The sequence below is a fragment of the Neovison vison genome, chromosome 6, assembly GCF_020171115.1.
Source record: "Neovison vison isolate M4711 chromosome 6, ASM_NN_V1, whole genome shotgun sequence".
Taxonomy (NCBI): Eukaryota; Metazoa; Chordata; class Mammalia; order Carnivora; family Mustelidae; genus Neogale; species Neogale vison.
In genome coordinates, this window is record NC_058096.1 from 191293067 (window position 1) to 191319927 (window position 26861).

The window sequence follows — 26861 nt, forward strand, 5'->3', positions numbered from 1 at the left end:
GAACCTGAGAGCGGATGCTGACATTCAGTAGGCTGTGGTCCCCTGGGCTGCCTTCCCGTGGGCTCCTGGCAGCAGCTGCTGGACACAAGCTACTTAAGGGAGAAGGGGCTGGGGCCTCCTTGCAATGCTGTGGCGCGCGGGCCGCAGGCAGGCGGAGCAGGAAGGAGGGTGGCTGAGTCCGGCCGCCCACCCTCTCTCTCTCTCCTGCAGCCCCCAAAGCCGAGAACGAGGTGCCCTCGCCGGCCTCCTCCCATCACAGCAGCAACCAGCCCGCGTCGCTGACCGAGGAGAAGCGCACCCCGCAGGGCAGCCAGAACTCCCTGAACACGGTGAGCTCCGGCAGCGGGAGCACCAGCGGCATCGGCAGTGGCGGCGGCGGCGGCAGCGGCGTGGTCAGCACGGCCGTGCAGCCCTACGACGTGGAGATCCGGCGCGGCGAGAACGAGGGCTTCGGCTTCGTCATCGTGTCCTCGGTGAGCAGGCCCGAGGCCGGCACGACTTTTGGTGAGTGTCCCGTCCGCTCCCCCGGAAGCTTCCCGGGCTGCCCGCGGCGAGCGCAAGGGCCTTGTGTTGCGAAGGAAAGCGGGCCAAAATCTCATTAACAGAAATGCCTTCATGCTTTTCGCTGCAGGTAATTAAAGTCTTAATTGGGGATGGAGACTCTGTTCCATAGCTTTTCCCCTCCTGAAGGTTGGATTTCTTTTCCTTTTAACCTTTCGACTTCCATGCAGAATGCGTGTTCACGTGCACACAACTTCAAGCATAAATGAAGTTTGCTTGAAATCTGAAGAGCGACCCCTTGATAGTGTAGAGTGAGAAATCATGGGCAAAGAATGCCTTTGTGAGGTCTTGAGTAGGATATAGCTCACCAGGTGGAAGTTTTGGGAGTAAGTATATGGCTATAAAAATGCCTAGGGAATAGTACCAATAGAGAGTCAACATCATCACATGAAGTTCCCGGTCCACCTTACCGTGTCCTTTCGATACTCTGTCCACGTCTGAAATTTTTAAATGTTAAAAATAATATTTTTACTATTATCTGCTTAAGAATCTAGTTAAGATCTGAGTTAAGAGCCGTTTGTCTTCACTGCCCTTGAATCCCAGCAGGGCTGATTTTTCCCATCTTATCCAGATGTTGGGGGTTTTAGCAGAATATGGAGAAATGCATTTGTCATCCTCTCAGAAGGTTAACTGATGGGTATACTAGCAAAGGCAAACAGGACCCACATGAGTCCAAGAAACTAGCAATCTGTGAATCTATTAACAGATTATAAAAATGGACTCTAAAAATGATCCATCTTCCTCATTAGATAAAAAGTCACCTGTTAATCCCCCAAGCACATTTGTTCATTTATACCGAATACGGTGGGAGATGGGGAAGGGCTGTGCAGGCTTTGAAATTTACTCCACTGTTTCCCAAATGACTTGTCCACAAGAGTCTGATAACCAGTGACCCAGGTCACTGGTGACTAAGATCAGGCAAGGTGCTCCTTCCCTTCAGCTTTCTGATCTGGTAGAACTCCCTTTACCATCATGTAGTCTTTGTTGCTTCCTGCTAAAGCCATTTCCCCTGAGGTCTGTTCCACTAGGAGACTGAGTCAGTCCAGTCTATGCATGTGTGGCTACAGTAACAAAAACCATTACTAACTGCTTTTGGGAGCTCCATTAACGAGTTATCACGGCATGTCATGAATGGATGACTGGACACCAAGGCGAGGTTTTGGGGGTTTTGTTTGTCAATTAATTTGGGGGACTTTTATGCTTAATTTAAAAATCTAAAGAAAGGCAAGGAGGGAAGAATTCCCATTGCTATCTTCAGATCTACGATTTGATTGTCCCTGTGCACCCCCTATGTCTTCAGGATTTCTGAATGGTCGGTTTCAATTTTACAATGAGATCTGTCAGGAGGGAGGCTCTGTTATTTAATGAATATCAATGTTTTCTCACAATCTGGTTTGTGATCATTTTCCTCTGGCTCTTCTTAAACAAATTCCGCTTTCCCTAATACCTTGCATGAAACTTCTGTTTCAGACTACGCAGAGCTTTCCTCTCACACCTGCTGTTTGATACCACTCTCACTGGGGTTGTCCATGGAGAGGGGTTCCACTTAATCTGGACCTTGGATTTGAGTATGGAAGCCTACCAGACCTGCCTTTTGGATTCCAAAAGACCATTGGCTTCCTTTTTAAAGATTCTGTGGCCTTGACCTTACATGCGATGATACACACTCAGGCAAAGATGCTGAAAAATCAAAGAAATTATAATTGCCCCCCCCCCGTATTTTATCCTCAAGGTTCAAATTATGACAGAAGTGCCTTCTTGGTTAGTTTCAGTGTCTCCCACATTCATTTTATCATCCTTTCCAAAAGGTGACTCCTCTGCATAACTAGCTTCACAGTCCTCAGAAAGATGAATTCTCAAAATAGGTCAACAGGCATTTGATGGCAGACCCTATGTCAGGACTCAAAGCCAGTCTCCCTTCCCTCTCTAGAAGTTAGCGGTACTTGTGATTGTGACATGGGGTGCCTCAGAGTGCATGGAAAGCTTTCCTCTTCACATGTATTTTTCCTGGTTTTCACATCATAGATGTGTAATCACTGATCATGAGAAAGGAAATGATCAAATCCTGAAGAAGGATTTGAACCTAGCTTTGGATCACTGTCCTTAGCCTGAGTAGATACCAGGTGAGGGGATTTTTGTGAGGAAGGAGGAGGATTTCAGACCTAATGAGCCATTGTTGGGGGGGGCACTACTCTGAAAGCATACAGGATGGGCTGATTGAAGAAAGGTCATAAAAGGAGAAATAGGGGTCACACTTGGATGGCTTTGTTGGCTTATGTCTTGTAATTGTGCCTTTTTCCTAAAGCTTTCATCATTCTGGATAGAAGGCAGCAAGACTAAGTGTTTGTCCATTAGGTGTTTTCGGGGGGAATTTTGGTGGTAGCAGACGCTCATGCCTTCCCAGACGTCTAGTGATTACTTTTTTTCTAAATGGAGAAAGAACAAAACATTGGCAGAAGCTTAAACAGCAGCTGGCAAAAATGAAGTGACGCGAACACGGAATGTGTAAAAACATCCATCCCAGCGCTGGGCTTCAGCTTTGCAGACCCAGAATAAGCTGACGGCGAGTTATTTTGGGGCTTTTGAGAATCTCTGAAGTTGCTAAATATCACCGATTTTGTCAGTGATCGAAGGAGGGAAGCTGGGGTTTTCCCCACATTTGGAGCGGGGCAGGGAGCACAGTGGGGAGGGGCCTCCGTAGGGCGGCAGCCCCTCCCATGCAGGCTCTGAGCGTTGCCCATGTTTTGACCATCGGCACAATAGCTCTCCTTTAATAACATTTGCTTAATGCTTTAATTAATTAACACTTAACCTTCTCTTTCCCTTTTCAACCCTTTTTCTCCTCCCTTCGCTATATTCCCACGTAACTTAAAAAAATAAAATAAAAACTCAATACCAAAGCAGGCAATGCATGTGTGGCTATGCCTCACAAAATAGGTCGGATTATTGAGGGGAGTCCTGCAGACCGATGTGGCAAGCTGAAAGTGGGAGACCGGATCCTGGCAGTGAATGGATGTTCCATCACCAACAAGTCCCATTCAGACATTGTCAACCTAATCAAGGAAGCAGGAAACACAGTTACCCTCCGCATCATTCCCGGGGATGGTAAAGTATACGTCTTGTGTCTCTCATTCCTTCTCGAGCTCTTTCTGGGTCTCTTTCTCTCTCTCCCTCTGTCTCCCTGTCATCAGGATCCATGTAATAGAAAAGTGTTGACTGAGAGGCAGGCTCACCCCTCCCTAAGGAACATACCCATCCTACAGATGGAAGCCACCATTACTAAACCTCACCACCCCCCTTTCTTTTACATAATCCTCTGCCTGTGACCTTGTGTTGCTGCAGATACAAACACTGCAGAAAATCTTAACTTTCCCTGTCTTATTTTGGTTTTGGTACCCTTGTCCTTACAATGATAGAATAGTCTGAACACAGGTGGTAAAGATCCTCTGATGTTCTATCTGGAAATCATTTAAAGTTTTGTTTTGTTTTGTTTGTTTTAAATCACTAAAATTAACTGTATGAAGGGTGCCTGGCTGGCTCAGTCAATAGAGAATGCGACTCTTGATCTCAGAGTCGTTGAGTTCAGCCTACTTAAAGACAAATTAATAAATTAAATAAAATGATTTTTTTAAAGATTTTTTTTTTTTATTTATTTGACAGAGAGAGAGATCACAAGTAGGCAGAGAGGCAGTCAGAGAGAGAGGGGGGAAGCAGGCTCCCTGCTGAGCAGAGAGCCCGATGCGGGGCTTGATCCCAGGACCCCGAGACCATGACCTGAGCCAAAGAGAGAGGCTTACCCCACTGAGCCACCCAGGTGCCCCTAAATAAAAACTAAAATTTAACTGTATGATATGGTGACACCACAGAACCTACATGGTGACAATTCAGAGCAAATCCTTTTTTTTTTTCCAGAATAAGTGAATATACGAAAGTTTTTTGTTGAATAAGAGATCCTTAGGGTTTGTGCCTACTTGGTTTGTCTAATTTTTGCATGTGGGTGAAAAAAGAGTAAAACCTCTTTTTTGATAGGTTATATCTGCATTAAACTAGGCCTGTTTTTGTTTGTCAGTTCGCTTGATTATTTGGTTAAATTGAAATCTTGTTTCTTTTATGCCATTGGCTATTCTGCCCCCGAGGGGACACTGGGCACTGTCTAGAGTGGGTGCTAATGGGGGTTTAGTGGTTAAAGGCCAGGGATGCTTCCTAACCTCCTACAGCATATAGGATAGCCCCCACACAATGTGAAGTTATACAGCAGGAAGTATCAATGCTCATTATTCATTTCTTTTTTAAGATTGACTTACTTATTTTAGGAGGAGAGGATATAAGAGTGAACGGGAGGAGCAGGGGTCAGAAGGATGGGGGGAGGGAGAATATCAAGTAGACTGTGCTGGGCACAGAACTGACACAGGATTCAATCTCACGATCCTGAGATCATGACCTGAGCCAAAACTGAGAGCTGACGCTTCACTGAGTGAGCCACCCAGGCGCCCCACTTGTTATTCATATTCAATAAAGATGAAGTTGTTACACTGATGTCACTAAATATACATTCTTCAGAGAATTAAGTCCTGAATACGGACTTCAGCCTAAGCTGACTTTGCCTTTGGGAGGAAAGTGCTACTTGTCTCAAATGTTTCCATGTCTTTTTTGTTTGCAATTACTATATGTGTTATAAAATAAAATACGTATTCTAAAAGTCAGTATTCTTCAAGAAGAAATGTGGTTTGAGGAGATAGTGTGATAAAAATTCTATGTCCTTGGGCCACCTGAGTGGCTCAGTCGGTTAAACATCTGCCTTCAGCTCAGGTCATGATCCTGGGGTCCTGGGATCGAGCCCCAAATCAGGCTCCCTGTTCAGCATGGAGTAGGCTCTTCCCTCTCCCTCTGCTCCTCCCCCTTGCTTGTGCTCTCTCTCTCTCAGATAAATAAAAAATCTTTAAAAAAAAAATTATGTCCTTGATCTGTAAAATAAGAAAATCAGAGATTTTATCTGAAAGTAATTCACCAAATGAATATTTGTATAGTTGGTAGAAAGCAATCCCTATTAGTTTCAAATTCAAGTGGTGTAAACTGTGCCTTTCAGAAAAAAAATAAATCCTAAACCAAACAATAAATATTTGAAAATTGTCGGTTCCAAAACCAGAGAATTTTCTCTGAGCCAAAAATACCCCATACCAAATGTGGAGGAAAAAATAGCTCCTTGATTGCTGTTCTCCTTCACCCTGCCTCAGATGCATGGTAATTTACCATGTGGTTTGAGGGTCCATTCCTCCAGTTCACCACTCTGGAAGGCAATTACAATTTAGGAATGTGATCACAGGATGATAGAACATAGGTTCCTAATGGAAAGGATGAAGGAAGCCAGAAAAATTAAGTGAGAAGTGGTTGAGAGAGCCAAATGTAGTATATAAATTGAGATACATCTATCTACATGCCGTACAGAGATTTCAAAAAACGAATCCAGAGGAATGCAACACAGGCATTGAGTTGCTGTGTCTATATTGGTCAGTCTTAATATGGGAAGGATAATGTCCAAAGAAGGAAGGAAGGAAGGAAAGAAAGTAACTCCTTGAGGGAAGGGCTTAGAAAAAGAGTTTGAAATCAGGAAAGATACAAATATGCAAAAGCAACTTATACTACTGTGCACATACTAGGTATTGACTTAATTTAATAAAACGCAATGGAAACGTTTTGGAAAATCTGAACACCAAAAAAAATATAGTGCAAGGTGAATTATCCAGTAGCGGTTGTGAGTAGAAAGGCATTTTTTTTTTTAACTTCAATACTTAATATGAAATTCAGCTAGACACATCATATACTCCCTTGGCTAGAAGTAAATGTGACAGCTAATAAAACGTAGTTGAGGACCCACATGCTGCCCAGGATGTGATTTCATCCCAAAATACTGCAGTAGTTCATTGCCATGATAATAAAACTCTTCATCAATTACTCTGTAAATTTCAGAAGCCAGGTAAAGGAAATCAAGTTTGACAGAGGGTGGGTTTCTGATGCTCATCTTCTTAATGGAGCCAAAAATGGCTGCCTTGGAAATTAAAACTGAGGCAGGGGAGTCTGATTTCTGGAGAAATGTTGGAATAATCCAGGAGAAGTTTGCAAACACTTAGAAGACAGAGTGACCATGAATGAAAGTCTGATGAAGGGAAACACATGGCAGATCACTTCCTTTCTGCAAAGGTGTGTTAGAAGTGGAGAACTGTAGAATAAAAGGGAGTTTCTGTTAGGGACCTCTGCCCTCCTTCACGCTTTTCACATGAATGGTTAATTTATCAAGTAGCCCAAAGACTGTTTGTGTTGTGGTCTTTGCAAGGAGACTGAAGTTCTTAGAAACCCAAGTTATCCCAAGTACTTTGATCAGAATCCCTGGGATGCACTTTAAGAAGATGGGAAAACACGCTGTCTTTTGGGTAGAGCACAGAACCTACTCGGTATCCACTTCTTCCCTAGCTCCTGGTACCTAATTCTTTTTTTTCTTGTCATTGTTGTACTTTCTCGACTTATTTCTGTATTTTCCCTAACTCTGCTTCTCCCATTTCTCTGTGCCCCCTTCAAACAAAGATTGGGAAACATGACTTTTCCTTTATTGGCTTACTCTGTTCCTAAAAGGCCTGCCTTTCCACATCTTGGACAGGGCTAGATCAAGGGTCCTCACCTTGTCTGCTTTTAACTATCTTTGGGACCAGAGTGGGAGGTGCAACAGAGGCAGAACATTTTGTCCTAGGAGATGTGGGCAGAGGATAATAAATATGTAAAGGCAGCACAGAAAGGCCCAGAGGAATAGTCAAACATACTGAATCTGACATCTGACAAGTCAAGTCACACATGTTTCCTACCACTCACCTTCTGTAGAAATAGTCTGTGAAATCTGGGTGGGAATGAGACTTTAATCAGACAGGGCAAACCCTTGACTTACTCAAACTAACACAGAACCGTCCATAGGAATCAAGTTCTAGATATTTATAAAATAAGTTACTTATATTAAGTCTTAAATTCAGACCACTCTGATTCAAAGTATCTGTTATATAGGAGATAAGGGCATGGCAACCCAAACATGGCTATTTCCTTGGCAAAGGCATAGAATGGTATAAATATCTCAATAGAAGGCTCTCTGGTTCCGATAGCTTGCAAAGGGATAGGGGTAAAAGGAAGAGGGTTCTAACCATAACACATGTTGAAAGTCTCCCAGAGCTTCTAATATTTATGGGATTCAAATTTTCAAATGCTTCCTTTAGATATTTATTACATGTGTATTTATGCATTCAAATATTTATGAAAGAAATGGTTGTATCCTTTGTTGATTTGTTTGGCTCTGTTGTGTGGATTCCGTACCGCACGCTAAAGGTATTAACATGGGGTCTAGGTTGGAACTGTAATCACTTGTCACGGAGCTCCTGAAACCCAAGGTAGAAGCTCCTGTCAGAAGTTAGTGCCCTGATTTAGCACAACACTGTGTTACTGCCTTGAGAGCCAGCATATGCTTTGCTTGAGACTTGATTGATATGGAAAGTGTAGTAATATCTATTTTCATTCCTCTGAGAGATCTAAAGTAGGTGTAAACACTGTTTAATAAAAGATAGAGGACACTTTCTGGAATTTATCATAAAAATAGCTAATCTGTCCATCTGTCTTGGAGTTTTGAAAGTCAAATACATTGACATCCATTCATAATAACTGTGCTGGAGGAGGCTCTTTTATCTGGCCCTTGTTATATGGGGCAAGTTTTATTTGGGGTTGGAGCTGTAGATCTGTGGTAATGGCCTTTATCTCTGTATTTTAAAAAGCTAGAGAGAATTTCAACACATAAAGTCTTGGTATAATTCTAAATGAAGACTTGAAAGTTTAATAAAAATAAGTATAACTTTATTGAAATAAAAGCATCCTGGAAATCCGGGGTATGCTAAAAATTATTTAAGTGCTTAGAAGATGGCTCATGAAATCTTGAGTCAAAGCAGAGTATTTTGTTTTTTAATTAAGCTGTGATAGTTGGTGGTATTTATGCAGTAAGATAAAGGCACTCCTTATTTGAAACGAACATACCAACCAATTAGATAAAATTTCCTTGATACTGACACATAATTCCCTTGTCAGTGGGAATAAGACTGCATGACTTTGGGCGTGTTACCTACCTTTCCTAAGCCTAAGTATCTCCATCTGTAAAGTGGGGGAATAACTGCCCCAATTTCATTGAGTCGTAAGAATGAAATGAAATAGGACATGTGGAAATGCACTTAGCACAAAGCTTGGCACTTCGTAAACTATCAAGAAATGGTGGTGGCTCAGAGATTAAGAAATACAGCAATAGGAGGAAAATTCAGTGTGCTCCAATAATCATTTGCATATAAATGTTAATTTTATAAATGCTTAAAGTTAATCTTCAAAACAGGTTTGCATATAAATATGCAGAAAATAGCAAGCGAAAGATAGGAGGAAGATTAATAAAAGAATTCTATTTATATGTGTATTGAGTGATTATCTGTCATAACTCATCAACTCATGAAAGCACAGAAATTTAAAAAAAAAAACCCGTTTCAGAATGGGATCTGATCTGCCTTGAAAAACCCTAGCTACTGAAAACACTCAAGAACTCAAAAGGGAAACTCCTGCACAATTCAGTAATTATAATCACTTTAATTACAAGGAAACGTTCTTTTTGGTATCCTGATTATGATTTCCCCATGGCCCGAACAATCTTGTGATTTCCCAGAGAGTCTCCATAAAATTAATTACAATGAGCAATATTAATTTTTTTTAAAGGACCAATACAGGGGTTGATGAAACTTCTAGTGAATCATATTGATAGGCAGTGCAGCCTCTGAGTCCGTTCTGACACAGTGGGTGTACTTTATGGAAAATCATATAGATTTATCACTTGGTTGTGCCAGTTAACTACACTCATCAAAATGTACTAATAATACGGTTTTAATATTGTAATAACAGTAATAAATACATGCTCCCAATAAAAAAAATGTGCTAATCGTCTTTTGCATTGTTTTTAAGTGCCAGGCACTATCCCCAACACTTTGCCCTCAGATGATCTTTACACGAATTTTCTTGGCTACTTCTGTTGTCCTGCAGGGACAGATGAGAATATTGAGGCATAGGAGGTTTACGTGACTTTGCATAAGTCCCAGCCTGTAAATGACCGAGCTAGGGTTGCAAGGTACATTGGCAGAGTATAGGCTCTGATTATGCTCGTAGGGAAAACAAAATACAGACACACAAAAACACTATCCTCTATTTCACCCATTATTTCTCATCCTTAATTGACCATAGGTTCCTTTCCCGCAGAATCTGTAGATTTAAACAGACCATGGGAAACTTGTCCTAAAAGATGAATTGGATTCACTTTACAGTTTACTGGATCTAGTTACATTTTATTATTAAACTTGTGCCTTAGCTCTCAGCATCCTGGACTTTATGTGTGGAATATAGACTGTTAAAATCATAATTCAACTTTCTCATTTTGCAGAGCATTTAAGTTTCCATGATAATACATCAAAAGTAAAGTGGCAACAAGGGCCATAGGTACAATAAAACTGTATGGAGTTGGGCGCCTGGGTGGCTCAGTGGGTTAAGCCACTGCCTTCGGCTCAGGTCATGATCTCAGGGTCCTGGGATCGAGTCCCGCATCGGGCTCTCTGCTCAGCAGGGGCCTGCTTCCCTTCCCCTCTCTCTGCCTGCCTCTCTGCCTGCTGTGATCTCTCTCTGTCAAATAAATAAAATCTTTAAAAAAAAAAACAAAAAACTGTATGGAGTGCTTATGGTATGTCATACTCTATGAAGCTTTCCATATACTATTATCAAAGAGGAGAGCTACGTTATCATCCCCTTCCATCAGATGAAGAAAATAAGGCATACAGCTAATGAATGGGAAGGTGGATTGGATCTCAAGGCCATGATTTTAACTGTGTAATGCAATAAAGTAACAGGAAGCAAGACCCAAGCCGAGTTAATATCCTTAGGAAATTAAAATGGAGGGGCGCCTGGGTGGCTCAGTGGGTTAAGCCGCTGCCTCGGCTCAGGTCATGATCTCAGGGTCCTGGGATCGAGTCCCGCATCAGGCTCTCTGCTCAGCAGGGAGCCTGCTTCCTCCTCTCTCTCTCTGCCTGCCTCTCTGCCTGCTTGTGATCTCTCTCTGTCAAATAAATTAATAAAATCTTTTTAAAAAATTAAAATGGAAGATAGACCATAAGGAATTGGGATTTCGGGGATGCTCTGTCACCTAGGATTACTATGGAGAAGAGATGCAGTCCAGGTATCCCAGGTGGGACTACTTCACACATTTTCCCATAGAAAATTTGTTATGCATTAGGGTGAGGATATGTAATCTGCAAGCATTAGAATGCCTACTGTGAACTGGTGAACTCCTAGGAACTTGCAGAATTCACTGCACACTGTGCTTTAAATAGGCATTCATAGGCTAATCTGAGAACCTAATGACCACATTTAGTTTTTTTTTTTTTAAGATTTTTTTTATTTTTTTATTTATCAGAGATCCCAAGTAGGCAGAGAGGCAGGCAGAGAGAGAGGAGGAAACAGGCTCCCTGCTGAGCAGAAAGCCCGACGCAGGTCTCGATTCCAGGACCCTGGGATCATGACCTGAGCCAAAGGCAGAGGCTTTAACCCACTGAGCCACCCAGGCGCCCTTTAGTATTTTTCTTGATAAGAAAATGTATGCCAAGTTCCAAACAGTCAATCTAAAAAGTGCAACTTGCTCATAATTGCGTGCTATCTGCCTTGATCTTAATGGAGAAATAATTAGTAAAAGGCTATATAACCATTACTATGTAAGTGATTACATTTTAATATATGCGTGTTGGTGTGCAGTCTATAGGGCATGCTTGTGAGTGTTTTCAAGTTCTGGATCTCCACACTTCTAGAGATTAATGAAGTTGCTTATGAATGTGGTTAGTGGAGAAGAAAGTCCATTTCCATAAGAATGTAATCATATTCATTACATTCGGGTGGCTTCATGATTTATACAGCTTATATTTACAAACTCTGGCTCTGACTAATGCACGTTTTGGAATTCATCTTCCGTCAGTGATGCTAGATGAGATCTGCGAAGAACCCCAGTTTCCAGTTGTGCTTCATTAGAAGCAGTGAGGAAGAGGTTAGATGTTGTGTGTGTGCGTGTAGTTAACAAGATGTTAGCACACTTCTGATTGTAATATTCACCTGAGGAAACCAAGCAGACTTACTGAACATTGCTGACAAATTGCGGGAAACATCAGTAGAGATTTACTATTTTTACTATTTTTTTTTTACCATTAACCGGTACCATTCTGGGGAGAAGCAGTGTGGGCGTGGTGCAGCGTTCTGACAGGACTGCTATTTTTAAGCGTGAGGGAGGGACGGACACGTCCCCTGGGCACAGTTCTACAGTAGCCTGTTCTGGGGCAAACACTTCAGTTCATCTGTGGGGATATCACTTGGGAGGAGAGTAATGCAGACTTCCATGCCTCAGATCACAGATCTTAAGAACGGTTCTTTTAGGTCTCCATTGTTTAGAAGTTCAAGTCAGAACCGCTTCACACAGTGACAGAGAAACCAGCCTTGTCTTTCAGATATGGGACTTCTGCTTCCCTCCTGGTTTGATCTCTTCTCCAGGGCCCTCATTCTGTTGTGCTGTCTCTCCCTGCAGAATCTTCGAATGCCACCTTGCTGACCAATGCGGAGAAGATTGCCACAATCACCACCACACACACCCCTTCTCAGCAAGGGGCCCAGGAGACCAGGTCAGACATAACTTTAGCCACTTTTGTTAGCTTTAAGGGAAAAAACGAACTCCTGGCCTGACGATACTCATCCTTGATATTTTTTTTTCCCTTCCTGTTTCCCCCTTGGTTTGCTTTTCCATTTATTTCTCTCCCTTTGGCAGGAATACCACCAAACCAAAGCCGGAATCTCAGTTTGAGTTCAAAGCACCCCAGGCAACACAGGTGAGGGCCATTCTTGTTTCTTCTCTGTTTGCTTCACACATTTCCTTCCAACTTTCTGAAGCTATGTTTATGAGATATCTTTCATAAGATACTCTCAATTAAAATAAATAACCTTTTGGGAGAGGATATACTAAATATGTACTCCCATTTAGTGGTCTAGGAAATGACATTTTATTTTACTACCTTTGAAAAATATTCCTAGATATCCTTTTCTAGGTGGGGAAAAAAAACAAAATCAAAAACCATAATTGCCTCAGGGACTGGCCAGCAGAGAAAGGCAAAATCGTGAATAACTACTCATGGTATTCATAACTGTGTGTATGCCAAGAAAATATCTTTTTGTTGTTGTTGTTGTTGTTGTTGTTGCTGAGGCTTTTCTCAGCTTTGTGAGTTTTGGGTGAGACGCTCAGAGCTAACTGCCCATCCCGCAGGGTGGTAATAGGGAACACACAAACATGCAGGTGAAGCAAATTTGGGAAATACTGGGGGATGATTAAACGGGTTAATTTTGAGTGGCCTTCTCAGAGCCTTCAACAATCCATTCATGCTTCTCCTCAGCCAAGGTAGCGGCCCCTCCCCAAGTGTGAGGAGATCGTTGTTGGGGTCCTAGTGATAGACACTGCTGCCATTTTGCAGGTGTGGGGCATGGAGGCTGAACGTCCAGCACTGCGCAGGATGGTATCATGTAATGACCTTTCCTGCCACAAGTATGATTTGTGGCCTCCCTGGTGAAATTTTAATATATGCATGTTGGTGTGCAGTCTGCAGTCACAATCATGAATGTTTCCAAATTTGCATCTGCAACCTTCTAAGATGGATAACCATTACTAAACAATGGGGAATCACCAGGAGAAGGGTAGAGACCATGCCTTTTTGTCAAATCACCGTGACAGAGAATATTTGGGAAGAGATGGGAAGAAATATGGACAGATAGACGTTCACCTCAAATGACTGCATTTCTTTTTTTCTTTTTTTTTTTTTTTTAAATAGGAGCAAGATTTTTACACTGTGGAACTGGAAAGAGGAGCCAAGGGATTTGGCTTCAGTCTTCGAGGGGGCCGAGAATATAACATGGACCTCTATGTCCTGCGCTTAGCAGAGGACGGTCCAGCAGAAAGGTGTGGAAAGATGAGGGTAAGTAGGAAGAGGATTCTGGACAAAAAAGTCATCTGCAGCGACTTTTTTTGACCTTACATGGCTAGAACCTTCTTGTTCCTGAGACCTGCATATTCTACTGTTCTCAGGACGCTCTAGGTGCAGGACTCCCACCCTAGCATAAATTTCTCCCTAAAGCATGGTTGGTGGTAGCTGAAATGAAAGATTGAAATTACTTGTAATTTAATTGAAGTAAATACTTTCCCAATCCCAGTCCCATAGTCCTTATACTTAATCTCATAAGGCAGGGACATCATTTCACAGGAAATCCAAGGTACACCAGGATGCTTACAGAGCGGGAGGGGCTTGTAGTGCTGAGGTTCTGGGTGGTGAGCTCCATTCAGGCTCCAGGTAGTCACGAGTGGTATTACCCGAGCCTCAGGAACAGGTCAGTTCAGCACAGCATCTCCATGGCATGAATGTCTCTATGGTAGTCAAAGCAGCAAATTTCAAATGCCAAAATATCACTCTGTTCTGTATAGGTATCTACTGTCTGTTACTGTGTAAGCATATGTCCCTTTCTGGGGGTGGGGGAAGGGGAGGGATTAGGTGGTTTAAAAAAAAAATCAGTGTTATCATTATAGAGGGGTCACTTAGCTTGAGGCATATGCATAGGGAGCAGTTTGCTACAGATGAAAAGAAAGCAGAAAGCCAGGTCCAGAAAGGAAAAAAAAAGTGCATGGAATTGGTCCAGAGTGAAGAAGGAAAAAAGTGACCAAGGGTAGGGAACTTAATATTTGTACTTAAGGCATAATATTGTTTTTTAAATTTTTTCAGATTGATTGTTTTTGAAGGACTGTATTTATCTATCTACCTGTCTATTTGTTGAGAGAGAAAGAACTGGGGAGGGGCAGAGGGAAAGGGAGTGAATCTCAGGCAGATGTCCGGCTAAGTGCCCAGCTTGACACGGGGCTCGAACCTGAGATCATGACCTGAGCTGAAGTCGAGAGTCAGACGCTTCATCAACGGAGCCACCCAGGCTCCCCCAGATTGAATTTTTAATGAGTTTTTTTTTTTTTAATTGAGAAAGTAGACCATGAATATGGCTATAAAAAATTAGTGGAAAATGATCCATATTTTAAAATGTTTCCAAAGTCAAACCGTATTAAAAGTTTCCAAAGTCAAACCGGATTACCAATTTCTTACATATTGTTTTATGCAATTATATGCAAGACTTGAGCACAAAGAGTAGAGACACTGTATATTGCTTTTGTTTAAATTTTAAAGACAATCGGGTATGCTTTTCCATGTCTTTGCTTACTGAAAAAAGTTTCTGATTGAATGAACTGTCATTATCATGGTATTTTGTATTATGCTATATAGTTCATAAGACACATTTATGTGACTTACCCAATTTGATCCTCACACCTTGGCAGGGATGGGTTATTAATACCCCTTTTATGGGTGAGAAAGTGAGTTCCAGGATTTTAAAGATTTTATTTATTTATTTGACAGACAGATCACAAGTAGGCAGAGAGGCAGGCAGAGAGAGAGGAAGGGAAGCAGGATCCCCACTGAGCAGAGAGCCCGATGCGGGGCTCGATCCCCAGGACCCTGGGATCATGACCTGAGCCGAAGGCAGAGGCTTAACCCACTGAGCCACCCAGGTGCCCCGAGTTCCAGGATTTTAAAGGATTAGAGCAAGATCAGTTAGCTCGTAAGTGATAGGACTCAAATTTAAGGCTTTCATCTTCAAAGCCAGTACTTTTCCTCTTCTGCTTTCTGGAAAATAAACTCCATGAGAGTAACAATCTTGCCTGTCTTGTTTACTCCTTTATCTCCAGTGCCTAGAACAGTAGCTGACACATAGTAAATGCCACATCCATGCATCAGCCACGGTTGTGGTCTCATCAGAAAGCTTACCTGGGGAAGTGTTTGCTTCTAAGCTCACTCACAGGGTTGTTGGCAGGATTCCGGGCCTCTTGGGCTGTTGGCCCTAGCTCTCCCTCATCTCCTTACTATGACCTCTGCAGGGCAGCTCACTACATGTGTCAGAGTGAACAAAGGAGAAAATAAAAGAGGGGCATATAAAACAGAAGCCAGGATTATTTTGTAACCTCATCTTTGAGCTGACATCACAACACATTTGCCAGAAGCAGGTCATTTCTTCCAACCCACATTTGAAGGGAAAGAGATGACACAGGATATGAATATAAGGAGGAGAGCATTGGTTGGGGGGGGGCATCCTAGCAACTGCCTACCACATCTTCTTTTCCTTGACAATTAATATTCCTTTTAGTGCTTCATTTTTTTTTTCCCCGTAGCACTTGTGCTTTCTAACATACACATGTCTCTAACTTTCTTGTTAATTTTCTTCCATTAGCATGTCATCTCCATGAGGACAGGCATTTTTGTTTTTTTCACTGCTGGATCCTAAGCAACAGGAGATTTTCTGGAATATACTCAATAAATATTTAGTAAATCACTCATTGAAAGAATTTTAAAGCATAAAGCACCTTGACAGTTGGTCAGATCCTTTGTGATGTCCTCACTCTGTTGTCTCTTGCTTTGGCAGATTGGTGATGAAATTTTAGAGATCAATGGCGAGACCACCAAAAACATGAAGCATTCTCGGGCTATAGAACTGATTAAGAATGGCGGCCGCAGGGTCCGTCTGTTTCTGAAGCGGGGAGACGGCTCGGTACCAGAATATGGTGGGTCAAACTATGAAAACCTTCCTTCCTTCCCTGGCATGACTCCATGAATTTGTCTCCAGAACTGCAGCAGGAAAGTCTTTTTGTTTTCCCCCTATTCACCAGTGTCTCACCAGCCTTTCGCACCATGTGATTATTTGCCTCGCTTGTTCTGAAATCTCTACACATTTCATCCTTTTGCTTGCTTACGTGGACCGGGGCGTGGCCTAAGACAAGATCTTTGTAGCCCCCTTTCTGATAATCAGAGAGAACATTTTGTCTAGTCCAACCGAGAGCGAAGGAATGTTTGTTGGAACTGTGCCAAACTGTTTCTCAGACCCAGTTGTTAGCACAAACTGACTATACTCCTTTTCAGAAGCAGGAAAGCAGGTTTCCTGAGTGATATGTTGAGGCACAATTCTCCTTTATTTTTTTTCTCTTTTGATGACTTGATGTTTTTGCTTAAGAGGCTTGAAATTTTTTGAGATGATTTGGGGGCCTTGCTGACCTCCTTTGTGCGCTGTATATGACACTTCTGCATATCCCCGTTGCTGGTCCCTATGCCCAGTCAGACCACCTGAGCCCACTACTAGAAGACAAACAAAACTGTTGATATAGTAGCCATATGTTTTTAGATGAAAAAGGATGAAATAGATTCCCAGTGCTCATCATGAGGGAAACACGTTACTATACCTTTCCTATGGGGAAAGCCAGGTTATACATAGAGTTCCTTTGTCATATGTGTAGACATGATTTGAGTAAACAGCAATGATCTTTACATAGTGTAGTCTTATGATGGCAAAATATTGTATATTATAATGATTATGTCCTATTTATTTGAGGTCTTGTTTAAAATTAAAAAAGAAAAAAAAGCTATGCCCTAGATGTAGGGCTTTTCTTCCCAACCAAAGGTCTACAGAAGTTTCTATAGAAACTGTGATTGAATGGTCCCCATATACGTTGGTCCCCTTTATTAGGGATTGATCTGTTATCACCCTCTTCTCTGAAAGTCATTCTGCACAATTCCCAGTTGTATTTTGGACTTGGTGAGGTCCTTAATTCAGATGCAGCTCAAAGAGAAGGATAACTCTTTTAAAGGACAGCCTTCCCAGGTGTTGGACCCTCATATACAGTTGTAAAATACGAGGGGCCCAAAGTGGGGGAAGGGGAGGTCATCAGATGAGGCCCCTGTAGATATGGCCAATCACAGGGGAGGTGTTTTGACTTTGAGATGCCACAGCTGTGCACTGTACTAAACCTCTGACCATAGGTGTATCAATGCCACTGAAACTGTGTAACATTGTCTCCCTTTTCTGTCTCCCCTATGCTTCTGTTGGATGTGATATTTCATTTGAGAGTCATCGTCAGTAACCTGTGTACCTTCTCAAAACCTATGTCTGTTGCACTGAGGATGAAAATCCAACACTAACAAATGTTCTTTGGGCTAAAAATAAAGATCCTTTAAAGTACTCATTTTTTCCAAGAAGGGTTGAACATGCCAGAGTTGTGCTGCTGTAATGTCTCCATGTGTCATTTGAACTAAATCTCTCTAATTCTATCGATTAGAGTCACAAATGGGTTATAATATGTTAAGTTCCAATATTTTTCTGACTTGATTGGAACCTGCTTCTCTGTGAGGCTATTTTTGTAATGAGTTTTTTGTACTTAATTTAACTGCCGCGGTCTTTAGGGGTGGGGGAGGGAGGGATCTTTGGTCTTTTGTTGTTTATTGTTAATGCTCTCCTATGCCAGCTTGTCATTGTTCCAGTTGTTTGAAAAAAAAGAAAAAAAGAAAAAAGGATGCATCCATTGTCTGGGTTCTCGAGTCACCTTATATGGCTGTCTAAGAAAATGTCACTGTTCTGATTGCGGTCTCTGCAGCCTTATTTGAGTGTTGCCTTAGACTGTCTAACTGGACAAATAAACTCTCTTTGCCCTATGTTAACAAATGCAGATTTTTTTTTTCTTTCCTCTTTGTTATAGGGAATCTAAATGTTCAACTTTTTCTCTTTCTCTCTTTCTCTTTCTCTCTGACTGTTCTTGGTGCTGGGCCCTTCCCTTCTACAGCGATGATACCTCCTAATCTCGCTGCATGTATGAGAAATGAAAAGCTCGGGGAGGCTTGCTTCTACCTTATGGGCCATAATCAAACTACGGTTTGTAGCTCAATCAATACTAGGTGTTTCTGTGCTGTGGCCTAATTTCCTCATTGCTTCTGCTTAGCTCTATTTTGATATGTTTGGCAATTCATTCTGAGCACACTGCATTCTTTGAATTGTAAGTACACCACCGACCCTACTGAAGTCTTACTGTCCCTTATCTTAAAAAGTAGGCATAAGAAACCCCAAGGTTAGATTTGTGAGAGTGATCTAAGCACCTATCCTTACCCAAAGCTGAAAGCGACTTCGCAAGCTCCGGTTTGTGTTAATTCTAGGACCCACCATTCAGAAAGAGCAAACCTTCTATCCCAGAGAGTCCTCCCCAAGGTGGGCAAGATAGACAGAAAGGTGACATGTCCTGCTCAGTCAGCTATCTCTTGGGACACTACAGCCCAAGGGCCAAATCTTGTCCACAGCCTGTTTTTTTTTTTTAAGTAAAGTTTTATTGGCACATGGCCACACCCATTTCTTTTCTGAATTGTCTACAGCTGCTTTTGCGCTCTGGTCCAGTTAAGTAGTTCTCACAAACTACACAGCTGGCAAAGCCAGAAATATTTACTCTTTGGCCCTTTGCAGAAAGTTTACAAACCCTGCTCTAGGCTATCTTCCTCTTTTTATCAAAACCCACCCTAGGTTTTGGGAGATCATTCATGAAACAGATTGTTTAATGTTGACCTTGTTGCCTCATGAAAGATCCTTAAAGAGTTCCTGTGATTCCTCCATCTCTGTGACCATCACCCTGGTTTACCCTTCAGTCGGCAGCCCATCATTTCAGGTGTCTTGCCGGGAATCGTATAATGTGTCTGGCTGACCAGGTTTAGCTGTGACAGAGCATCCCTGCCTTGAAAAGCCCTCTCATAATGTCAGGATGCCATCTAAAACATTGGCCGTGTCATTTCAAATAGTTTAATAATAAGTAGGACCCCTCTCTCCCCCACCCCGTGGGCTTCTCTGCTTTGAAGTCTACAGATATCTTGATGTTGTAAGAAGTGCAGGGAGTCCTTGGCTCCTGATGCAGCTGGGGCTACCTTGTGTAGCACAAGGAAAGCTGTCTTGGAAAGACTTTATCTGAACCCCATCTAACGTCAGACATGCCCCTGACAACCTCTCTTCCACTCCCTTTTGTCAGGAAACTCCATGTTTTGCAAATAGTTTCTTAAACTCACCCCAAATTAGAGAAAGGTGTTGAATAAAATCCACAAAGGTAGAGAGGATGTTTAATGGACCCTCACATACATGTCAGATTTGGCAGTCATGCACATCTGGCCATGTTGCCTCTAGAACACCCTTTGCCCACCACCATGGAGTATTTTTATTTTTTTAAGAAAAGCGTTTTTAAAAAGGAGCGTACTTAGCATAAAATGCTTAAAGCCTGAGTATACAGCTCAGGTTTTGTTTTGTTTCGTTTTTTTTAAACCTCTGTAAACACCCATTTTAATCACCCAGATCAAAATATAGCCTCTTTATATCCCCCAGAAAGTTCCCACATCCCCCTCCAGGTCAATAACCTAGATTACTTTTAAGCGAATTAAAACAAGTATTCTTTAAAGAAAAGAATGTTTTCTTTGGTGGGGGTGCTGGGTGGGAAGAAGGGTGGATGGGGGGAGGGCTTGGTGGGTGGGAGAGAAGAGCAGGAGGTAGTTAGGATAGGGACTTCTCCATACTTCTAGATACACTGTTTGGGTTATGCCTTTAAAGACTAAAATCGTGACTTAATGCTGTAAGTTCCTTAATGTAAGTTCCATCAGTAGCTAGATGCGGAAAGCCACAAGTACTAAGTTTTTAATCTTCGCTAGTTGCAGTTAAATTTAACCAAGATTCAGTCGGCTTTGGTTCTGACTGCTTTAATAGTTGTTTGCTTGTTGTGACTAATGAAACCTCAGGCATGGGAGTGGGGACAGGAGCCGAAGACCCTCGATACCAAACCGTGGCTCTCCTTTCTTTTCCTGGCAGACCCCAGCAACGACCGGCACGGCCCCGCCGCCGCCCGTGCACAAGGTGTTTCGGAAGTGAGGGCCGCACCCCCCGACCGCCGACAGCATCCATCATTGGAGTCCAGTTACCCACCCGATCTTCACAAATCATCACAGCATGGGGAAAAGCGGGCACACGGGAAAGACCCAAAAGGCAGCAGAGAGTATAGCAGACAGCCCAATGAGCATCACACATGGAATGGAACTTCTAGAAAACCCGACAGTGGGGCTTGCCGACCCAAGGACCGGGCACCAGAGGGACGGAGAGAGGCGCCCCCAGAGCGGATGGTGACCAACGGCCCCAAGAGGAGGCCCCCGGAAAAGCGCAGGGAAGGCACCCGCAGCGCAGACACCACTTTGGAGAGGAGGGAGAAGCACGAAAAGAGACGAGAGCTCTCTCCGGAGCGGAGACGCGAGCGCTCGCCCACCCGCAGAAGGGACAGCTCGCCCAACCATCGCAGGAGGTCCCTGGAGAGACTCTTGGATCAGAAACGGTCCCCAGAGCGCAGGAGGGGGAGCTCGCCAGAGCGGAGGGCCAAGTCCACCGACCGCCGTCGGGCGCGGTCCCCTGAGCGCAGGCGCGAGCGGTCCTTGGAGAAGAGGAACAAGGAGGACAGAGTCAGCCACCGAGAAAGGGAAGAGCCCAGTGTGAAACAGGATGCCGGCCGAAGCTCCAGACATGCCCCAGAGCAGAGAAGGCGACCTTACAAAGAATGTAGCACCGACCTCAGTATCTGAGACGCTGAGGCACATTCCAACCTTTACCGTGTCAAAGGTTCTAAGAGGAAGGTCACAAACCTGAAATAATTTAGTTTCTTACCTGGTGAAGCGTCTGATACCCGATGATCCTATGAAGAGCAACAAACATTTTATGCATTTGAAATCTTATAAGAAAAAATATATATATATGAAAAGTGTTGTGCCTGATGTATAATATTAAAGAAAGTATTTTTAAATGCATACTTTTTTGGAAATTATTTGCCAAATGCTGCCCCGAAGGGATATACATTTTGTTTCTACATACACTGTAGAATTGTCAAGAATTGTTCCCTTTTGGGGGGCAATCTTTTTTCTCTCCTGGTTAAATAGGGCTGTTGATCATTTTCTCTAAGGGAAATTATTAAGTTTAATTAATTTGATGTAGATTGTTACGTAGTGATGTAGTGCTATACTGTAGTTAGGAGTTTTTCTTAAAAAAAAAAAAAGCAAAAAGGCAAAAGTTATATTTGTAAAAGCTGAGGACTCTTTGGGATGGATTAGGATTGCCGATGATCCTAAAATTAAACTGTATGAAGAGACTACTATTGCAAATGAAGGATATTTATAGCTAAACTACACAGCACAAAGAAATGTTCCCTTCTCAAGTCGTAGTTGGTCCAGAAGACAGTTCCGTACTCTCCCTGGCCATAGAAAGGCATGGACAGGAGAAGGTTGGCGGCCATTACCCAAACGTAGCCCAAGCACAGATGGTCAACTTCATTAGCATCACCCACATCTAATAAGATCTCATTAAGGCAGTGCCATCACAGCTTTGCTCAGCTACTAAAAGGAACAGACGGACAGTGAGCACCTTCTGTGTTGTCTTGTCTGATCGCAGGCAGAATAGTGGCTGGAGTGGGGAACAGTGTGCCCAGTGCAAGGGAGCTGTGAGATTCCTCCATGCAGAAGGTGTGTTCCCCCTTTGTAGCATAAGCCCAAGGTTGCCCTGTGCTAAATTGGGGACCAGGGAGTGAGTGCTGATGGAAGTTACCTCTCTGTTGATATTTCAAGAAGTGAGGTCTGGGGGTGCTTAATTCCTAGAGATGCCGATTTCCCTTTGAAACCATAGTAAAAATCTCCAGGATGGTTGAAAGGGATAAAGACACAGTCCCAGTGGTTCTAGATCAAGTTGGCAAACCTCTGCCCTCATGACAGTGTCCTTTGAGTCTTTGGACAGCAGAACAAAGCATAACCATTTTTCTTTTGATAAACGACCCATTCTTTTGCAGTCCCGCAGGAGGTGTGGTTGGGTCGGCTTGTAGCCCCAGGATGTGGTTGGAATGGATTACTGCCTAGCTGAGCCAAACGTTTGCTTGTACCTGTTGGACCACTACAGCAAACCGCTGCTTACAATGCATTGTGTATTTCTGTAGTACTGTTTTGCATTTTCCATACAGACACACAAATTTGCAAGTCAATCACTGTTATTCTCATGGTACTGTTAAAAAAAAAAAAAGGAAAAAAAAATGGAGAAAACCAGCCAATCATTGTGTGTACAGAGTTAAAAATTGTAATTAATAGAGCCTGTTTAAAAAAATTTAAAAAAAAAACAACTGTTGCCTTTTTTTCTTGTATAAAAGAGAATTTATGACAAAAATTTAGCTGTGAGGAATGTGATATGTGTTTATATTTCTGAATATGGAACAAATTGATTCATTGGGATATATTTTAATGTAAACTAAATCAGGTATGTAAAGCTGTTTTAAAATGGGAGACTATAAGTAATTCTCTAAAGCTTTAGTTGGTTTGAATATCATCATTTCCTCCATGGTGAGCCTGCTTTGTGAATTATTAAGCACTTGTTTGCATTCTCTGTTCCTCACTCATTTCTTGCCGTGTGCTATGGACTTAATGCTCTTTCTGTATTGATGAAAAGCAGTATGTGGGCCAATCTTTTTATAAAACACTATGCATATATAAATATTACATTGTTCATAGCTTTATTTGATTTCTGGATTGATACATAATGTAGACGGAGTTCCTACAGGTGTGTGGACAGGCACAAAACACGTTCCCTTCCTGGAACAGAGACAATGTACATTCTGTAGCTGAAAAGGAGGAGGAGGGTCTGTGACTCATACTTCTATTAGAGTTTTCCCCACAAAGCCTCCATTGAGCTGTGGTAGTAAGGCTGAGGGAGAACACAACAGAATAAGGACATTGGTCTTCATCAGTTTCCTTAGAAGCCCACTCGGGGATTTTATTCCTCAGGCTCCACTGCTAGGAATGTTCTCACTATTTCTAGCAGAATCGGTGATGTTAAATGATCGATGCTCTCACTTGTGGTCCAGAGTTTTAAATAAATGAAATCAAGGTGGATTTGGGGAGTACGTCGTGAGGTTAACATCTTAATGCCTTTCCTGTTGTCAGAGGTGATATCTGACATTTTAAAATCTTTGTGGTACCCACTGGGGCTTGGCTCAGTCCGCAAAGACTTGGTGTGGCAGTTTCCTCTGAGTTCCACACATCAGATTGGCTTTGGAAATGTTGTACGCTACAGGGACTATGCATCAGGCAGAAAGATCTAGTTTTCTCTGAACTACTGTAACCTTAAATTGCAGACTGATTCTTGTGAGCCTACTTTCCCTAATCCCCCACTTCATGTAAATGTCTTGATGAGAGATGATGGATGAGTATTTTGTATGATTAAATCAAACCATTGAAGAACTCCCCTCCCACCCATTACACAGTTGATGCCTGAAAGAATGTTGGGGGTGGGGGGGAGAACTCAACACCCTACTTGTATTTTTTAAGTTTCTTTTGTGAAAGATTTTTTAATGCATTTTTACTGTAAAAATACATGGAAATGTATGCATTCCATAACCACTACTGCTTCTCGATGGATATCTTTCTTGTCTCTGCGTTGTCTCACATCTATCAGGGTCACATAATCAAGTGAGAGTGTCTGGCTCCAACCCAATTCATCAGCATCCCATTCTGTCGAAAGAGAAGGAATTATGCCTATGCAGCAGTAGTACAGTGCCCTCCTACTCAAAGTGTGGTCCGTGGACCCCCTGCCTCATCATCACCAGAGAGGGTATTAGAAATGCAGACTCTCGGGCCCACCCTAGACCTACTGTGTCAGAATGTGCCTCTAACAAGCTTCCTAGCTAATTCAAAGGCATCTGAAGTTTGAACAGCCCAGGATAGCAGGGAACCCTGGTAAAAAGCAAGACTGGCTAAGCCAAGTGCCTCATCACTTCCCATATGATCTTGAGCAAGTTCCTTAACCTCTCCGTAAGCCTCACTTTCCTTGTCTTTAAACAGACATATCTCAGAGTTGGTAAGAAAAAAGTGCAAAGTGCTTAGCATACTTCTGGCAATCAGAGCAATCCTTAGTCGATGGTTCTAAACTTTTTTTTTTTTTTTTTGAGGAGGAGGAGGAAGAGGATACTCTGCCTGACAATTGGCCCAATATATTTTCCAATGACAATGAAGAAATATATTCCCACTCTTTTAAAATAGGGAAGAGGGCCTCCTGTTTTAATTATAAAGTTAATGAACAGTGTGGCTCCTGCTACTTAGTCTAATTAAACTTACCAGTGTTTTGAAATATAAAACCAAGATGCTGTGCTGTGAAAGATGAAAATGGTCTCAGAGCAGAACTTTTAGAGATGTACGTGGAGTTAGTACATCCTTCCAGTCCTGGTAGATAGAAAGGTTAACCAATTAGTGAGTGGCTTAACACAGGTCCTGGTTGATCATGTCATTTCTAATGACTTTCCAATTCCGTTCACAGTTTTTGGATTGTTCCTGCAGTATCATTTAGTAGTTACAGCTTACGTATACAACCTGAGTTCCTGGGCATTCAAAAAGGTATTGTGTTTAACAATAGGCCTTCCTACAGTCTATCCCTTTTGCTGTATTTTCCTTTATTTTGTCACCAGCATGGTAATTACCGACACTGCTCACTTCCCCAGTATCTCTTTTGTTAAAGATGGCACCAAAAATGGTCCCTGGCTTACCCGATAATTGAAACTATTTGTAAAGCCCGTATGTCCCCTTCGTTCTTTGCCTGCCCTAAATAGCCACACTAAAAAGAATATGCTGTGACTCAATTATATTGAATAATATAGCTGGACTCTTCCTGCTGATGGGCAACCCAAGAGCACCTTTGATGGTCTGCATGAATCTTGAAAGGAAGAGCCCTTTCAAGTTCCTCAAGGGGATTTTTCTTATAATCAGGCCACATCATCAGCATTGTGGGTGTTCAGCACAATAAGATTCCAGTGTTTTTGAAATATGCATCATTCCACGCTTCTAAGAGAGGAAATGACAAAACTGGGCCCTTTCCAACACAATTATTGCGGGTGTCTTTTTGGCAGGAGTAGGCCTTCTGTGAGAAGTTTTTGACTAGTTCCATGCATCGGTGTGTTTCCATATTGGGCTCTTCATCGGGAGCCGGTCGTGTGTTTTTTTTTTTTTTTCTTCTCTAATGCAGGTATTAGAGGAATGCTGGATCCAAAATACAAGATCTAATTTTGGACGCACACGCCTTGAAGCAAGGCGGCATCAACAGTGAATACTCAGGTGCTCCATGTGACTGTTACTTTCTAGTATAGCACTGTTCTTCCCAAATGGAAAGTCTTCATTGTCACATCCTTTGGAGAAATAACAAGTTGCTCTTTCCAGCCTGGAAGGCTACACACCAATAAACACTTATTTAAGTATATTCATCCCTTAGGAAATGAAGTCTGATCTCAAAGGATCATAGGGTTGCTCAGAAAGTAGCTCAGAAAGGCTGCTAATTCTTAGCTATAATAGGCAAGGGTTTTTACTCATTTATTCCTCCGAGAGTGAGGGTCATTTCTATGCTCAGTGCATGGTGGGGCTAGAACTACCTGCTTCCTTGTCTCCAGAGTTTATAGCTGGGTGGGAAAGGCAAACAAACAAATCCAAATAAACTACCTACACAAGCAGAAGTTCAGGGTCTATGAGAGTAATTAATAGGGGATGTAGCCAAACTGAGAAAGGTTATGATTCTAAAAGGAAAAGAAGGAGTTAACTGGTGAGAGAGGGAGAAGTATAGCCCGAGGCAAGGGAGGGAGTGTGGTCCAACCTGGAAGAGGAAGAGGCGCAGGTGCACCAGGAAGGGCCAGGCAGCTTTGTTCAGAATTTTAGCCTAGAGAGTAACAAGGGTCCTTTGAGGAGTAACAGCTCCTGGTGAGCTGTGTGTGCTGCAGGCCAGGGTGGAGGGGAGGTGATATGAGGTAGGTTTGTTGAGCAGGAGGGACCGTTGTCTGAGGAGGGTGGGGGAAAGTCTGAGGCTCTAGCATGGGCCAGGCAGCCATCATTCTAGATACGGTAGGATTTTTCTGCTGAAAAGTCCCCATGCCCATGTTTATCACCCTACTACAAGAATTCATTTTCTTGGGGCGCCTGGGTGGCTCAGCAGGTTAAGCCACTGCCTTCGGCTCAGGTCATGAACTCCGAGTCCTCCGATTGAGCTCCGCATCGGGCTCTCTGCTCGGCAGTGAGCCTGCTTCCTCCTCTCTCTCTGCCTGCCTCTCTGCCTGCTTGTGATCTCTCTCAATAAATCTCTCTCAAATAAATAAATAAAATCTTAAAAAAAAAAAAAAAAGAATTCATTTTCTTGGGGCACCTGGGTGGCTCAGTGGGTTAAGCCCCTGCCTTCGGCTCAGGTCATGATCCTTGGGT

At 42.6% G+C, this 26861-nt stretch overlaps 1 protein-coding gene across 14 annotated transcripts in view; it reads left to right on the forward strand.

The window, feature by feature from the left end:
• The window catches only part of MAGI1 (membrane associated guanylate kinase, WW and PDZ domain containing 1), a 639776-nt gene extending 615746 nt beyond the window's left edge, over positions 1–24030 (forward strand). For 4 of the 14 annotated variants that reach the window (XM_044253208.1, XM_044253213.1, XM_044253211.1 and 1 more), the window contains 7 exons: positions 211–504; positions 3466–3666; positions 12227–12320; positions 12464–12524; positions 13515–13658; positions 16195–16333; positions 20425–24030. In XM_044253208.1, the coding sequence (XP_044109143.1) occupies positions 211–504; positions 3466–3666; positions 12227–12320; positions 12464–12524; positions 13515–13658; positions 16195–16333; positions 20425–21182 (1691 nt within the window). In that variant the 3' untranslated portion in view covers positions 21183–24030. Of the gene's footprint in view, positions 1–210; positions 505–3462; positions 3667–12226; positions 12321–12463; positions 12525–13514; positions 13659–16194; positions 18011–18379; positions 18469–20424 lie in introns of those variants that run through there. The other 10 variants (XM_044253207.1, XM_044253212.1, XM_044253210.1 and 7 more) reach the window with 8 other exon arrangements.
• Positions 24031–26861: the final 2831 nt, after the last annotated feature.